The 17,818-nt window shown below is 40.0% G+C and overlaps 1 protein-coding gene and 1 non-coding gene across 7 annotated transcripts in view; one reads left to right on the top strand and one right to left on the bottom strand.

Moving 5' to 3' along the window:
• Positions 1–9,309: 9,309 nt before the first annotated feature.
• The window catches only part of Zmym5 (zinc finger MYM-type containing 5), a 37,859-nt gene continuing 29,350 nt past the window's right edge, over positions 9,310–17,818 (top strand). Inside the window, exons 1-3 of one of the 6 annotated variants that reach the window (XM_026394953.2) lie at positions 9,310–9,382; positions 10,398–10,466; positions 14,662–14,725. In XM_026394953.2, the coding sequence (XP_026250738.1) occupies positions 14,724–14,725 (2 nt within the window). In that variant the 5' untranslated portion in view covers positions 9,310–9,382; positions 10,398–10,466; positions 14,662–14,723. The other 5 variants (XM_026394954.2, XM_026394952.2, XM_026394951.2 and 2 more) reach the window with 5 other exon arrangements.
• Trnaa-agc (transfer RNA alanine (anticodon AGC)) lies at positions 15,536–15,606 on the bottom strand. Its single transcript has one exon. It is a non-coding gene; the product is annotated as a tRNA-Ala (tRNA).

Here is a 17,818-nt window from a genome sequence, read left to right as displayed (position 1 = left end):
CAGAGAGGGTCTTTTCAAGGTAAACCCCTCAGTTCTGTTTGTCATAAAAAGTGTTCATCTGCTTCCTCTCTTGAAAGCATCATTTAACTATGAATAAAATTCAAAATTGACCAGTATTTTCTTTTTGCACATGAAACACACTACTGAATTGTATCCAGATATGTATCATATCTGATACTTTATATCTAATTTAACTTTTTGTATAAACAGACACTTAAATTTTTTCCTTAAAAATTTTGCTCCTTAAAATTTTTTCTCAGGCTAGGGATGAGAGCCCTTGTCTAGAATGTTTAAAGATCTGCACTTGATCCCCAGCACTGAAAAAAAAAAAAATTTGTCTTAGATATTCTGCCATTTGACCATGATTGTCTAGGATAATTTGGTTTTAATTACTCTGTTCAGAACTAAGTGTGATTTTTTTTATTCTGTTGATGCATTTCTTTTTTCTTTTCTTTTCTTTCTTTTTTTTTTTTTAGGTGTAGATGGACACAACACAATTCCTTTATTTTTATGTGGTGCTGAGGATCGAACCTGGATCCTGCCCATGCTAGGCGAGCGCTCTACCGCTGAGCCACAATCCCAGCCTGATGCATTTCATTTTTTTAAACTTGGGGGAAAATTTCAAGTATAACCTTTTCATTTTGCCTCACTCTAATTCTAATTTTTCCTTCTGGAACTCTTTTTTTTTAAATTTGTTTTAATTAATTATACATGACAGTAAAATGCATTTTGACGTAGTATACGTAAATGGAGTACAATTTCTGATTCTTCTGGTTGTACATGATGTAGAATCACAATGGTCATGTAGTCATATATGCATACAGGGTAATAATGTCCAATTCATTCTACTATCTTTCCTGATCCAAAGTACTATCTGCCTAATCCGAAATACCTCTATTCTTCCCTGCTTCCCATTGTGAATTAGCATTCGTGTATCAGAGAAAACATTTGGCCTTTGTTTTTGGAATTGGCTTATTTTGCTTAGCATGATATTCTTCAGCTCCATCCATTTACTGGCAAATGCCATAATTTCATTCTTCTTTCTTTTTCTTTATTCATTCATCTGTTGAAAGGCACCTAGTTTGGTTTCATAGTTTAGCTACTGTGAGTTGAGCTACTATAAACATTGATGTGGCTGTGTCACTGTAGTATACTGATTTTAAGTCCTCTGAGTATAAACTGAGGAGTGGGATAACTGGGACAATGATGATTCCAGTCAAAGTTTTCTGAGTAATCTCCATACTGTTTTCCAGAGGGGTTGCACCCATTTGCATTCCCACCAGCAGTGCATAAATGCACCTTTTCCCCCACATCCTCGCCAACACTTATATTTGCTTGTATTCTTGGCAATTGCCATTATGACTGGAGTGAGATGAAATCTTAGAGAGGTTTTGATTTGCATTTCTCTAATTGCTAGAGATGTTGAACATTTTTTCATATATATGTTGATCGATTGTATTTCTTCCTCTGTGAAGTGTCTGTTCAGTTCCTTAGCCCATTTATTGATTGGGTTATTTGTTTTTTTAGTGTTAAATTTATTCATTTTTTTATATTTATTTTTTAGGTATAGATGGACACAACATAATGCCTTTATTTTTATGTGGTGCTGAGGATCGAACCCAGGTTTCGCCCGTGCTAGGCGAGCGCTCTACCGCTGAGCCACAATCCCAGCCCAGTGTTAAATTTTTTGAGTTCTTTATATATCTTGATGATTAATGCTCCATCTGGGGTGCATATGGTAAAGATTTGCTCCCATTCTGTAAGCTTTCTTCATATTATTGGTTGTTTTCTTTGCTGTGAAGAAGCTTTTTAGTTTGAATCCATCCCATTTATTGTTCTTGATTTTACTTCTTGTGCTTTAGGAGTCTTGTTACTAAGTCAGTATGTAAGCCAACATGGTGAAAATTTGGTCCTACTTTTTCTTTTATTAGGGGCAGAGTCTCTGTTCTAGTGCCTAAGTCTTTTATCCACTTTGAGTTGAATTTCGTGCACGGTGAGAGAGAGGGGTTTCATTTCACCTTATGGAACTCTTAATATATGTTCAAGGACTAAGCAAGCAATATTTTCTTTTTCAGTACTGAAAATTGAATGCAGGGTGCTTTATCACTGAGCTACACTTCCAGCCCTTTCACTAAGTTGCCCAGGCTGGTTTGAACAGACCATCTTGTGCCTCAGCTTCCTGAGTTGCTGAGATTACAGATATGTTCCACCTGCCTGACTAAATAGGTATATCTTTAAATGCTCCATCTGTCTTAACCATCTTTAAAAATTTTTAATTTTGGCCTGGATATATAGCTCTGTGGTAGAGTATGTAATTAATATGCATGAGGCCTTATGTTTGATTTCCAGTACTACTATATATATATATATATATATATATATATATATATATATATATAAATTTTAAAAGCATTTCAAGGTTTCTTGTTTTAATATTTTTTTGTTTTGTGTTGTTTCATTTTGTTTAAGTTATAGATGAACACAATACCTTTATTTATTTATTTTATGTGGTGCTGAGGATCGAACCCAGTGCCTTCTGCATGCAAGGCAAGCACTGAGTCACAACCCCAGCCTTATATATATAAATTTTTATTGTAATATTTCAATATTATATCATGAAAGTTTTAATCACAAAAGCACAGAGATTAGTGTAATGAATCTCTATACTTACTACCCAGATTCTAAATTGATAACAATTTTTCTAGTCTTGCTGCATCCATATTTTATGTCTCTCCTTTTATCTCTGACCAATTTTAAAATAAACCTCAGATTTCAGTATCTGAAATAGAAATATATCAGAATGTATTCTAAAAATTAATAACTTTTTCTTATGTATTATGTTAGTCTCACACATAACAAATTTTCTAAAAATGCCTTCATATTATGAAATATCCTACTTGTATTCAAATTTCCCCATGCTTTTTTTTTTTTTTTTTGCTTTGTTGGCTCTATAAGAGCGCCACAATGAATCTGATCATTGTATATCTAAGTTCTTTTTAAATCCAGTTCCTATTTAATATATATTATATATAGATAAACAGAGAGTTTTTTTTTGTTGTTGTTGTTTTGTTTTGTTTTGTTTTGGTACTGGGGATTAAACCCAGAGGCCCTTTACCACTGAGTTACATTCCAGCCCTTTTTATTTTTTGAGACAGGATTTTGCTAAGTTGCCTGGCTAAATTGCTGAGGATGGCCTTAAATTTTCTATCCTCTTGCCTCAGCCTCCAAGTTGCTTGGATTACAGGTATGTGCCAACACGCCCAGTGAAAGAAGGTTTATTTAGCTCCTGGTTTTGGAAATTCAAAGTCTAAGATTGAGGGTAGACATTGTTCTTACCTCTGGTGAGGTTGTTGGGTAGTGGCACATAATGGTGGAGGCACATGAAGGAATAAGCAGTCACATCCCAAACAAGAGCAGAGAGAAAAGAGCAGGCAAGGGCCAGACTTCTCCTTTTATAACAACCCTCTCACCAAACTACCTTCTACACAATGACCTAAGGAGCTTCCATTAGGATCCACCTTCCAAAGGTTCTGCCATTCCCAATAGAGTTGCCCTGTGAACCAAGCCTCCAATCAAAATGTGCCTTTGGGGAACACTACCACAGAAACCCAAAACAGTCACCATTGAAATAACTGAGGCAACAATTTCTTACCCTAAAAATTGGCAAGAAAAAATTAGGAATTTATATGCCTGTAATTCAAGGTGCTCAGGTGGCTGAGGCAGGAGGATACCAAGTTCAAGGACTAAGCAAGCAATATAGACTCAAAAATAAAATATAAAGGGCCAGAGATGTAGCTCAGTGGTAAAGTGCTCACCTAGCATATGTGAGGTAGTGGGTTCAATCCCCATTACTGTTAAAACTAAATCTATCTTGTTATTTTTAATGAACTGTGTTTTAGAGTAACCAAATAACCATCCCCAGCTAATAATATGGATACTATAAGTGTATATATTTTACTATTTGTTAATTGTATAATTATCTACATATATTAAAAACTCAATTATTCAGATTTTTGCCTCATCTTGGTTTTTAATCTGCTTAGTCTATCAGTTTATGAGGAGAGTATATTAAAACTTTCAAATAGGTCTGGGGATATAGCTCACTTGGTAGAGTGCTTGCCTTGCATGCACAAGGCCATAGGTTTAATCCCTAGCACAAAAACAAAAGCAAACAAACAAAAACTTTCAAATAAAACTGTTTGTTGAACTGGGTATTGTGGTTTATGCCTGTAATCCCAGCAACTCAGGAGGTTGAGGCAGGAAGACTGAAGATTCAAACCAGGCCTTAGCAATTTAGCAAGGACATAAGCAATTTGATGAGACCCTGTCTCAAAATAAAAAATTAAAAGGGCTGAGGATGTGGCTCAGAGATTGAGCACTCCTGGGTTTAATTCCCGGTTAAAAAAACAAAAACAAAACAAAACAACAACAACAACAACAACAAACTGTTGGCCGATTTACCTAGTGTTTTTATTCTATTTTTTTCTTTTCCTGTATAGTTCTACAATAATGGTGTGTGAGTTTCCCAGAGTTGCTAATAAAAACTACAACAAACTTGATGGCTTCTGTTTATTCTCTCATAGTTCTGGAAGCCAGAAGTCTGAAATCAAGTTACCAACAGAGCCATGCTCCTTCCACAGGCTCTAGGTAAGAATTATTTCTTGCCTCTTTCAACTTCTGATGGCTTCAGACATTCCTTGACTTGTGGCAGCATCAAAGTCTACTCTGCTTTTGTCTTCACATGGCCTTCTCCTTTGTGTGTTCTCTTATAAGGACACTTATCATTGATTGGTCTTAAGGTCCACCCTAATACAAGATGGCCTCATCTCAAGACAATTATATCTGCAAGGACATTTTTTTCCCAAAAAAGATCTCTTTCACAGGTTCTGGGTGATGTTTTTGAGGGGGGTACCCGTTAACTCACCATAAGCAGCATGTGTTAGGTACATGTATGTGATGAGAGTTTAATCTTCTTGCTTGGTTGATTGTAATGTGCCTCTCACAGTCCTTTATTTTATATGTACACATTACCATATTTAAATCTATGAAAATCATGGCATTTGCAGGTAAAATCATGGCATTTTCAGATAAATGGATAGCATTGGAGAAGATAATGCTAAGTGAAGTCAGCCAATCCCAAAAAAAACAAATGCTGAATGTTTTCTCTGATATTAGGAGGCTGACTCATAGTATGGTAGGGAAGGAGAGGAATAGATGAATTCTAGATAGGGAAGAGGGATGAGAGGGAAAGGGATGGGGCAGCGGATTAGCAAGGATGGTGGAATGTGATGGACATCAATATACAAAGTACATGTATGAAGACTTGAATTGGGTGTCAAAATATTTTATATACAGAGATATGAAAAATTGTGGTATATATGTGTATTAAGAATTGTAATGCAAAAAAACCAAAGTACGTGTATAAAGGCATAAATTGGTGTGAATATACTTTATATATAGAGATATGAAAAATTGTGCCCTATATGTGTAATAAGAATTGTAATGCTTTCCACTGCTGTCGTGTATTTTAAAAAATATAATTTAATTTAAAAAATCTATGCTTATGTTTATATACATAGATGTGCACATATGTATATAAATATATAATGCCAAGAACAAATGATGTGGAAGCTGTTAATTAGGAGGTGCATTGTTTGCAGGGAATTTAAAGACTGATAAAATATACTAAGAGTTTGTGAGCTTTTTATTATCATTATGTTGGAGCAATTTTAAACAATGTCAGTGGTAAAATGCTTGTACCCACGGCCAAATAACTTTAGTTGTTCTAGGTTCTAAACAATTATTGCAGTTATTATTGAGTTTTTTTTTTAAAAAAAAATTTAGTTATAGATGGACACAGTACCTTTATTTATTTTTTATGTGGTGCCAAGGATCGAACCCAGTGCCTCACACATGCTAGGCAAGTGCTCTACCACTGAACCACAACCCCAGCACCATATTATTGAGTTTTAATAATAAATTTGTTAGAAGTCTTGAACTATTAAATTTGGAAGGCTCAGAGAGATCATCTAGTCCAGCCCCATGGGGTTATAGAACTGGAGACAGAGGCCCATAGAAGGGAAGGTTATACAGCAGATTGGGGCAAAACCAAGACACTTCACTGCCACTACCAGGAAAAAGGAGTCCTATAAAACATAGGTTATCATCTTACATCTGGCTCCCTAATCAGCAATCACACTCAGGGGGCCACCAAGTGGGAAGAACACTTCTGCCTGAGTCCATTCCTTAGCATGACAACCTGCTTCCACACACTTTGGACCTAATTCAAGGATGTAGGGGCTTACCTTGGGAGAAGCAACAGAGCATCACCTCTTTCTATTGCTTCCTCTCTACCCTGGAGGACTGGGGCTGTCAGTTACCTCTGTGCCCTCTAGGGGTCTTAGCCTAGGGCTGACACTTTGTAATTCAGAGAAACAGTGAATAAAGCAATATGTGGTTTGCCAAATAATAATAATAATCTTGTTAACTTCAAATACCATGTTTTACTGCTTATCATTTAATACACATTGTATTTTTCATAGAAATTAATTTGGGAAACACCCTAGATGGTAATAAAGATTCAAAGGCAGACCACCTGGCTCCAAAGATTGTGTGCTATTGGTCACAGTGTTACTCTGCCTTCACATTAGCTTGAGATTATCAAGAAATTTATAACAAATTGCATGTGTTCTTGTTGCTATTTAACACAGACACAAATGTTTTCCAATTTCGACTTTCCAACATCCCTTATTATTCTATATTATGAAATAGGAAGTGAGGCTGAGAGAACATAAGAGACTGCGACAGCATGATAATTAACACAAATAGAATGTAAGTGCCAGTCTTCTCTGGAAAGCAAAATGTAGTTCACATACACATTACACATATAGAGCACAATTTTTCCTATTTCTGGTTGTACACAAAGTAGAGTCACGCCAATTGTGTCTTCATACATGTACTTAGGATAATGATGTCCATCTCATTCCACAGTTCATATTGTCTCTTTAGTTTGCTCAGGTCAGTTCAGGTACCAGAGTGGAAAATAGTTTTATGATATTAAATTTATTTATTTTTGTGGTACTGGGGATGGAACTCTACCACTGAGCTACATCCCCAACTCTTTTTAAAAAAATATTTTTAGTCATAGATGGACCTAATAGCTTTATTTTATTTATTTTTATGTGGTGTTGAAGATCAAACCCAGTGCTTCACACATGCCAGGAAGCACTGGACAACTGAGCCACAACCCCATCCCCCCAATTATTTTTATTTTGAGAACGGGTCTCACTAAGTTACCCAGGCTGGCCTTGAACTTGCAATCCTCTTGCCTCAGCCTCCTAGTCACTGGTATTACAGATGTGGGCCACCATGCCCAGCTGGTGTGTGCATTTGTTCCTGTCCTTTCTTAAGCAGTTGTGATAGTCATAAAACCTTCACCAGATGGAGCACCATGATCTTGGACTTCACAGCCTACAGAACCATTAGCTAAATGAACTTCTATAGTTTATAATTCACCATCTGAAACTGTAATATTCTGTTATAGCACTAGAAAAACTAAGGCAACTTCCTGAAAGCACAGCATACTGAGGTGACAGTTGCCATTTCTAAACTTGTCATTATCAGGGAAAACAAATTTTATCAACTTTTAATCTTTGAATAGAGAACTTCAACAAAAATAGGACTTCAGAAAATACATGACTTGTGGCTACTAAGCCTAAGGTTTAAAATCTCTGGCAGACTTTATGGAGTTTTTCTCTGTAAATTCATTGTATATCTGGCTTTGTACCTACAAATGCTTAACAGTCATTAAAATTTTGCCCTTTCCTTTAATACACATATTTAGTACATTTTTCCAACCATTAATTGAAGACTTAAAAAAAATGCTGACATTCTCCTGAGAACATCCAAGAAATACAGCATCAAGCAGCATACGAAGGCTTAACCTGCACTCTTGCTAATAATCCATGAACAAGCATGTATTAAGTGGTTTGTGTATGACTGTCATTGAATATGCCTGAGTCTTTATCATACCTTGGAGGGGATAATATGAGGGGAAACAATGTTTCTTTTTTTTTTTAAATCCTATTTCCAGACATTACACAGCAACTTGGTATTTCACCAAATTCATTCCTTCCAACCTAACGCCGTCAGTCGTAGTCCCACCAAGAACCGCCAGGGCAAGAGTCATCATTTTCATCTTTACATGGAGCCTTGGAAATCCACAACATGGCATAAGGCGTAGACGAGGAACAATTGGACCCTCGTGGAGGTGGCCCGGGTCTCTCCGCAGGGGTCTCAGTGGGCGGAGAAGCGATGGAGCAGGCGTTTGAGTGCGGCCTCCATCAATCCTTGAGGACTAGGCAATGGTGGAGTTGTGGGAGGGCCAACGCCCAGGTTTCCGCGCCAGCGACACTGAGACGCTCCTGGATAGGTTGGTCCTTCTGGCGGGAAGAAGCGCCGCTCGGGGGAGCCCACAGCTCCCTCCATCTTGGCTGATGGAAGTGGACGGCGGCGTCCGGGTCTCCCCCTGGTCATGATGGCTCATCATGGCCACGCGGACTCGTACTACGAAAGTGGTAGCCCTTCCCACCGCCGAACCAGAGTCCAGTCGGGGCTGCTCGTGGACAAGTTTCCCAGTCCCATGGGGTTCGGTTCTGAATGGGCCCCAGGTTCCACCAGCGGTTCCAACAAAATGGAGGACGTCGTCTCCTCTTGCTGCAACCAGGACGGGAAGTGAGGGGACTGTTCCCCAGGGGGCGAGGCGAGGGAGGAGGGGCCTCCTCGAAGCTCAGGTACCTACTTAAGCCGCGTTCCCGACCTCCCCCTCATCCTCGCTCTAGTTATCCCGGGCGTCCTCCTTCGCTGGAGCCTTCCAGGGACTGGACAGAGAACGTTGGGGCATCGAGGCCGCATCTCTCCTCGAGCTGAGGCGACGGCCTGGAGCCCGGGCGCGAGGACAAGTGACCCCGCTTCAATTGCTCCCGGCTGTCCCGGCTCTGAGAGTCAGAGGCCCAGCGACGGAGCCAGGCAGCGAATTCCCGGGCTCCAGAACCCAGCCGGACCAGGTGGGTGGGGGCGGGGCGAGGCGGGGCGAGGCGGGAGCGGCTAGGAGAAGGGACGCGGCGGGAGCCGCGGAAGACCATTGGTGGGGGAATGGAACGGCAGAGCAGGAGGTGTGTCCCGCAACTGAGGGACAGTCGTTCGGACCTCCCCACGAGGGGTGTCCTGAAGGAAGGCCAGTGTAACCAATGAGCGTGCCCGAGGCACCCAGGCTCGTCTCCGGCCGCAGCCAATGAGCATGCGGAGGGCGGAGCATATGGGGGTTCGTTCGCATTGCGCCTCCGCCTTCTTATTACCAGCGCTAAAGCCGCGACTAGAATCTGTAAGTACGTGTTGCCGAAGGGGGTGGGTCAGGGGAGGGGAGATTTCATTCCGCGGAGCCGTAGCCAGAACCCGCGAGGCTTATCCCCGCTTTGAGGGCCGTGGAGAGTGGGGGTGGCTAGAAGCGACGCAGCCTCCTAAGGAGGAGGCGGAGAAGGGTGAGGGCAGTCTCCTGAGCGTCCCAGCGTTTTGGGCTTGATACCCTTTGGTGCGGCCTCTGTAGCCGCTACCGCGTCGGGGCCTCAGCAGCTCTTTGGGGCGGCGCTCCTGTCACAGGCACCTTAGGTGCCGCCCGAGGGCTGCGTGAGTGCGGTGGCGGCCGAGCGAGCCGAGTGAGGCAGTAGTAGCCAGGGGTGGGCTGGGAGGTCTCGGGGTATTTTTCTTTATTTTCTGCGGGGGAACCCCGGCCGGCTTTGCTGTTCTCGAGTCTGCCCTCCTAACCTGTCGTTGGAGCCTACGTCCCCCAGGTTTTTCGGGACTAGGATTGTTGCTTTTGTCCCACCGGTTCTCCTTCTTCGCTCTTTTCTTGCCCGGCGCTGCGAGGCTTCTTGGGCGAGTTCCTAATGGCGGACCTGGAGCCAGTCGCCAACTGCCCGCAGACAAACCTCGGGTCCAGGGCCACTACTTGCCGCAAATGCTGCTCAACGGTGACGTGAGCTTCCCTCTGCGTATTGGGAGTGTCAGGGATGAAGTTGGGTGGGCAAATTTTGGAGGGAATACGAATCCCTTGCTGGCGCTGAATCAACGTTTGCCCTGCCCCCTCTCTTCCTAGGAGCTGACCTGGTGCCCTTAGCTCAGCTCACCCAACCCCACCCCGAATTCTGTAATTTGAAGAAACAGGTTTAGCTTTGTCTCTATGTTGTGGTTTTGGTTTTCTTTGAGTTTTTCAACAACGTGTGGGGCTGTCAGAACCGCGCAGTAACTTCATGACCTATCCCTTTACATCCTCTTGTGTTGAGGAGTTGGTGGCACCACACAGTTTGGTTGTAAATCATTTTTTATCTCCTCTACTCTAGGACCCGGAATCACCTTCAGGGCAATTTGGTGAAGCTTTGGCAGAAATTAATACAGAAATTATCTCTATTGTGAGTCATTTTATCCCATTTTCTTGTTTAATATATTTAGTGAAATAGTAGGTTGTTCCTGTGAGATTACCTCTCTGTTATCTTGAAGGCAAAGAGTAATTATTTTGAGTGGCCTCTGTCCCCAGAGCCAAGCAAGGATAACCTCCGGGAAAGCACTGGAGTGACTGCTGGCATTTACACAACTGCTACTCTCTCAGGGGGTTCCAAAATAGGACTGTTTGTTCCATTTTATAGAATGCATTTAACATTTTTGTCGTCCTTTCCAATGGATAGATTTTTTTTCTTTCTGGATTTTTAAATAATTAAAAATAAAACATTAAAAGAAAAAACTATTGCTTGTATTATATTTGAGGAAGATTGATTTATATCTATATCTATGTATATTTGTTTCTTTGTTGTTGTTGTTTTGTTTTTGTTTGGTTTTTTTGGTACCTGGGATTGAACTCATGGGTGCTTAACCACTGAGCCCTTTTTTGTATTTTTTTTTTTTTTTTCCGTTTAGTGACAGGGTCTCCCTGAGTTGCCTAGGGCCTTGCTAGGTTGCTGAGGCTGACTTTGAACTTGCAACCCTCCTGCCTTGGCCTCCCAAGCTGCTGGGATTACAGACCTGTGCCACCACATCCAGATGATTTATATACCTTGACAGTACTCCAGCTGCATCACATCAGGAAATTCATAATCTAGTTGTAGCATTTACTACTAAATTAGCAGTGATTGCCTTGTCCCTTCATTATGGTTAATGGGCTTTTTCTTTGTTACCAGAAAGTACTATGTGTTCCTTGTGATACAATGCAGATGCTCCATTTTCCATCATCTATTCAGTTAATGATTTTAACACCAATGATGATTAAAAAAAAAAAACTCCTATTTTTATCATGTGGGATTCTGTTGTGTCTTAGGTCTGCTGCATTTTATCCTTTCAACACTGATCATTTTTCTATTGTTCAGCACAAGAACTTTGTGATTCACTTTTCTCCATGCTTTCGTAGTAGTATTACAGCCTTTTCTTTTCTGGAGTTGCTCCCTGCAAACTAAAATTGTTTTGTTTTGTTTTGTTACTGGAGTCTTAACCACTGAGTTACATCTCCCGCCTTTTTTGTCTTTTTTTATATTTTGAGACAGTATCTCATTGAGTTGGTTAAGGCCCTCTCAGTGGGTTGGTTTGGGCCTTGCTAAATTGTTGAGGTTGTCCTTGAACTTGGCCTCCTTTCTCAGGCTCCCAACTCCTGGGCCTGGCTGCAAAGTTAAACTTATTGCAGTTGTTTTATCCTTCTTTCTTTTTTCTTTCTGTTATTTTTTTTTCTTTCATGAAAATTGAGGCGAAGGCCTTCCTTACACGTGCTTATAGCTGACCTATATTCACAGCCCTACGTTTAACTTCTTACACAGTACTTCTAAACCATACCTCTTTAAGGACACAATGTTAGGATATAGAGTTTTGTGTCTAGCTTTTAGGAACAGAAATTACTTCAAGTGGATAATTTTCACAGGATTCTTAGAGTGGTAACATTGGAGATTCCATAGACGTTTGGTGAGATGATGAGATGTGGGGTGTGGTTCTAGAGCTATGATGGATATTGTAGAAAAAGGAAATTAATGAGAACTAAAAAGAAAAAGATTGGCCAGGTAATATGTCACTGACTCAGTTATTAGCACTTAGGCTATTTTTCTCAGAAGTCATCAGGTATTTACGCCATGCTGTTGTGCAGAGGATTTGCTTTTTGTGCCAGCCAGAGTAAGGTTCAAATCTCTGCTCTCTTACTTTGGCAAGTGAGTTATTCTGTGAGTCTTTATTAGGTACATTTTACAAATGAATAAAGTAAGTATCTTCCCAAGATTGTTATGAAGATTGTAAAATTCTTGGGCCATAAATTATGGGACACATACATAAACACACATGTGTTTAGTTAATGGTAATTAATGATAGCTTTTTATTTTTCCTTCTGGTAATTGAACCCTAACCCTAACCCTAGGCAAGCATGCTATCACCTACCTACATCCCCAGCCCTCTTTATTTTTTTAAATTTTGAGACAGGATCTTGCTTAGTTGCCCAGGCTATCCTTGAACCTTCCTGCCTTAGCCTGAGTAGTTGGGATTACAAGCATGTGCCACCAAGCCAGCCTACGATTCTATATGTGTGCATGCACATGGGCAGGCGCTAAGCATGTGCTGGACCCCTGAGCTACTGCCTAACCTTGTAAGTATATAGAATTTGTGTCCTCTTTTTTTCCTGAGATTTCCTCAGTTATATCTTTCAATCCTTTTATTGAGTTTATTCTGTTACTAAGTGTTTAATTCCTGGCATTTTTAAAAATTAGAAATGTAAAATTTTTAATGATGTTTGCTCATCCCTTATCCATCTAGAGTACTAATGATAGTTATGTGGTTTTTCATTTTCTTTTTTCTGCACTGTCATGTTTGTTTTTCCTCCTTATCTTATTTCACATTAGAGGCTTTCCCCAATACTTTTAATTCTTTTTTGTTTCATTTCTGTGTTTATTTTTTGTTGTAGTTGTTCTTTTTAATCATACATGACAATAGAATGTATTTTGACATATTATATATACATGGAGTTTTTTTTTTTTTTTTAAGAGAGAGGAGAGAGAGAGAGAGAATTTTTCAATATTTATTTCTTAGTTTTCGGTGGACACAACATCTTTGTATGTGGTGCTGAGGATCGAACCCGGGCCGCACACACGGCAGGCGAGTGGGCCACCGCTTGAGCCACATCCCCAGGCCCCCATGATAGTCTTTATTGGCAGTTGCCACAATTTCATTCTTCTTTATGGCTGAAATACTTATTTTTTAAAATATATTTTTAGATGTTGATGGACCTTTATTTTCTTCATTTATTTATATGTGATGCTCAGAATTGAACCCAGTGCCTCACATGCAAGGCAAACATTCTCTACCACCGAGCCCCAGGCCAAATGCTTCTAATTCTTGGCTAGCCTACTTATGATTAAGAATTCTTGGGGCTGGGGTTGTGGCTCAGAGGTAGAGTGCTTACCCAGTGTGTATGGGGCGCTGGGTTTGATCCTTAGTTACCACATAATAATAAAATAAAGATATTGTGTCTACCTATAACTTAAAAAAAAAATGTGAACTACAACCCAGACATGGTGGTTCATTTGTGTAATCCCAGCAATTTGAGAAACTGAGGCAGGAGGATCACAAGTTCAAAGCCATCCTCAGCAATTCAGTTAGGCACTAAGCAACTTAGCAAGACCGTCTCAAAAGTAGTGGTGGGACTGGGGGGTGCCGGGGTTGTGGCTCAATGGTAGAGTGCTTGCCTAGCATGCATAAGGCACTGGGTTCGATCCTCGGCATCACATTGAAAATAAACTTAAAGAAAGATGTTGTATTCATCTACAACTTACAAAATTTTTTTTTAATTTAAAAAAAAGCGGGGGGGGGATGGGGCTCCGTGGTTAAGTGTTCAATCCCCAATACCAAGAAAAAAAAATTTTTGTGGACTACAAAGCCAATTGGAAGAGTGAGAGGTGAGGGTGTTGAGGGTGTTGAGGCCGCCACCCATCCCCCCACCGCGTTCTCCTCCATGTCCCCTCCTTCCCTCGAGGTGGCCCACCCCATCTCCACCTCCCTCAGCAGCCCCAGCTGCGGTCATCTCGCCTGGTCTGGGTGCCTGGTGCCAGCGGCCCAGGGATCCATGCTGCCCACCACGCCTCCTCTTGCGGGCTGAGGCTAGAGCCGACCTGGTGGCGGAGCAAGGACAAACCACTCCAAGGAGGCAAGATAGAGGGTCCGGGCTCCACCCGCTCAGCTAATTGGCTCCTCTGCCATGACAGCTCATTGGGATGTTTCCGCCCTTTCAGACCATGGAGCTGCTCATTGGGGGACTCTTTTGGCTCCGCCCACATGACCCAGCCAATCTGCCTCAAGAGCAGGGAAAATTTAAAAATGACCTAAGAGTTCCGGTTGAGTGCTGAGTGCCAAGGTGGCAGTTGGGCTCTCCTGGAATTCCTGGAGAGCTGGGTGGTGCCTCATGCATGCTAAAAATAAAGTTTGTTCCTGCTTGACAAGTGGCTCCTGAATTGTGCCTAGCCAGACTGCAGGCATGAGGGCAGGACTTTAAATTTAGAGCTTTGGTGTAGGATAAAATTTTTGCCAGTTGATAGGGAACTACATAGGTCATATTTAGATCTTTGCTTTTTACTGTTCTTAAATCCACAGGGAAGAGTCTGAGAAAGAAGTCTTCCAGAGAAGAGCCTACTTCCTAGAATATAGAAGTCTGGATGTGAGTTTTCTGAGAATCATATGGGAGAGGGAGTATTTCATATGCATTTGTTTTGTTTGGTGCACCTTGAATATCTTACGTTCTATTCTCACCAAAGAACTGAATTTGAGAACTTTTGCTAAGAGGGAAAAGGGTTGTCACTCTCAACATAATGAGAGGGAAGTGGGAAGTGTCTAGGACTATCTCCCAGCTTTTTTATTTTAGCCTTTTACCCACGCTTTTCCAGGGAAATCTGATACAACAAGTTTCTAAGACTTTTTTTTTTTAAGATTTTTAAAAATTTATATGTGGTGCTGAGAATCGAACCCAGTGTCTCACACATGCTAGGCAAGTGTTCTACCACTAAGCCACAATCCTAGCCCATCTGACCTTTGATAACTGTAGTATAAATCAGGATGATCTCAGCTTTTTTCCAACATATATTTAAGAGTTTGTGTCAGACCAGCTTAATTAACCAGTTATTCCTTTTCTCTTTAGGTTGTAAGATTTCATTGCTTTGGTTTCTTGTTCTTTATTTCCTTGTGGGTAGGATCTTTACTGTTTGGGGGGTTTTGGAAGGCAGTGAAGTTAGTTGTATTATCATCCCACCATCTTAATCCCTATCAGGCTATTGATTTCTAGATAGTAATTTTATACCTAGGCACTGTAATAATTCTCTTGCTCTTTGTAGTGGTGTTTCATTTGATTCTTCTTTCTCATAACTTGTTGCATTTGTTAGTAACCTTCAGAATCATGGTACTTTATTACTGATTTTATGGGTTTTTTTTTTTTTTAATAAAAACATAATGTCTGTGGGTTTTGTTTTCTTTTTGGTGGTGCTGGGGATTGAACCCAGAGCCTTGTGCATGCTAGGCAAACACTCTACCAACTGAGCTATATCCTCAGTTCTGATTTTAAATGAGAATGATTATGGCATATATACTCGCTTATATGAAGCTGGCTTTGGAGTTGAACTTTTTTATATTGATAAAATGTGTTAGGAAATGATGAGTCTACAGAGATGCTGAAGAAGAACATGTTGTAAATGTGGTACTGAACCTTTAGCATGCTAAGCATGCACTCTACTGCTGAGCTACCCGCACTGACCCCAAGACTAATTTAAAACTAGGTGTAATACTAACCACCAATTTTTAGTTTTTCAGAGCTGTATGACTGTAGCAAGCTGAAGATTAAAGAGTGCTCTTTCTAATAGGCAAATATATAGAGACACAAAGTAGATTAAGTGATTGGGGCTGGGAGAAAGAGGACAATGGTTATAGAGTTTCTTTCTTGTGTGATGAATTCTCTAAAATTGATTGCTGTGATGGTTGCACAATTCTGTGAACATAAAAAACAAACAAACATTATATACTATAAGTGAGTGAATTTTAAGATGTGTGGATGATATCTTAGCAAAGTAAATTAAAAAGAATGCCCTTTCTAGTTTTTTGTTCTGTGAGAAGAGGAAAATAGGGCCTAACAACCAAAATAGGATACCATGAAGTTGATACAGCCCTTTTCCAGAAGGATAAGTTTATTCAAATATAAAAGGTCAGACAGAATTGATGTATTTACCACCTTTTTAAGTTTATATAGTTAATATAATTATAATCTCTTTCCTTGAAAATTAACCTCCCAATAAGCTTAATGGATGAATATTAACTGTGATTTCAGTTTTTGTTTGTTTTACAGACTTTTTAAAAAAATAATTCTTAGATGGACACAATACCTTTAGTTTATTTATTTGTTTTTATGTGGTACTGAGGATCGAACCCAGTGCTTCACGCATGCAAGGCAAACGCTCTACCACTAAGCTAGAACCCCAACCCCTCTTTTACAAACTTTTAAACTGATTATTTATATTTGTTTATTTGTTTGTCTCTTTCTCTCTCTCTCTTTTTTTTTTTTTTTTTTTTTTTTTGGTACTGCTGGGCATCAAACCCAGGACCTGACATAGGCACTTTACCATTGACCTATACTCCTAGCAGTTACTTCTTTGCTTTATCTTATTTATTTTGGGATATTAGGGATTGAACCCAGCAGCACTTAACCACTGAGCCACCTCCGCAGCCCATTTTCTATTTTTTATTTTAAGAAGGATCTCGATAAATTGCTGAGACTGGCTTTGAACTTGGAATCCTCCTGCCTCAGCCTCCCAAGCTGCTGGGATTATAGGCTTGCACTGTGGCACTCTCCCCAACTGCTTTATTTTAATCTTGATTTTATTATTGTAATGAATTGAATCATCTTGTGTGTGCACAAGCAGAATGCTAGTTTATGTTTGAGAGTGCTAGTGCTTATATACCTGGGGTGGGGTTGGTGCTGGGGATTGAACCCTGGGCCTCAAGCATGTAGGTAAGTGTTCTGTGTTTTGAATTAAACTCCCAACCAAGGGGCTGGCATTGTGGCTCATTGGTAGTGTGCTTGCCTTGCATGCCGAGGGCATTGGGTTCAATCCTCAGCACCACATAAATAAATAAAATAAAGGTATTGTGTCCTACAACTTAAAATAAAATAAACTTCCAGCCAAAATTTGCTCATCTTAAAAAGATAAGTAATACTTAAACATTGTTTTTACATTAATTGCTTATAATATGGTGGCTATGAAATAGGTTTTACAGTTAGATTTCTTGAATTTGAACCCTGATTACTTTTTTTAGCCATGAAGACTTGGGCCAGGTCTTCTGATTCTTAGTTTGCTTATCAAAAAAAATAATAGTTCCTACCTCACTAAGGGAAGTGTTAACTGAGATAATATATTTAATGGTGTAACACTTATTAAGAATAAATAGTACTTATTACGTGATTGACTGTAACTTATCAACTAAAATTAAGAAAATTTTAGAATGAAAATGTTATCATATTCCAATACAAGGCATTTAAATGGAATAATACTGCCTTGTGAAGTGAGTTTTCCTAATTATTGAATACCTGTATAGTTCTACCTGCTTTCACTCTTTTGAGTTTCTACTCTCAGAAAATTGAGGTTAACAATCTATAAGCTACTTTGACTTACTGTCTGTCATTGATACATACTTATATACATTCCAGTTATACTTATTTTTGCCCCTTGTCATTAAGATGTAAATGAGGGCTAGGGATGTGGCTCAGGTG

The sequence above is a fragment of the Urocitellus parryii genome, chromosome 2, assembly GCF_045843805.1.
Source record: "Urocitellus parryii isolate mUroPar1 chromosome 2, mUroPar1.hap1, whole genome shotgun sequence".
Taxonomy (NCBI): domain Eukaryota; kingdom Metazoa; phylum Chordata; class Mammalia; order Rodentia; family Sciuridae; genus Urocitellus; species Urocitellus parryii.
Note: the sequence above shows the minus strand (reverse complement) of the source record. Positions and strands in the feature narration are given on the sequence as shown.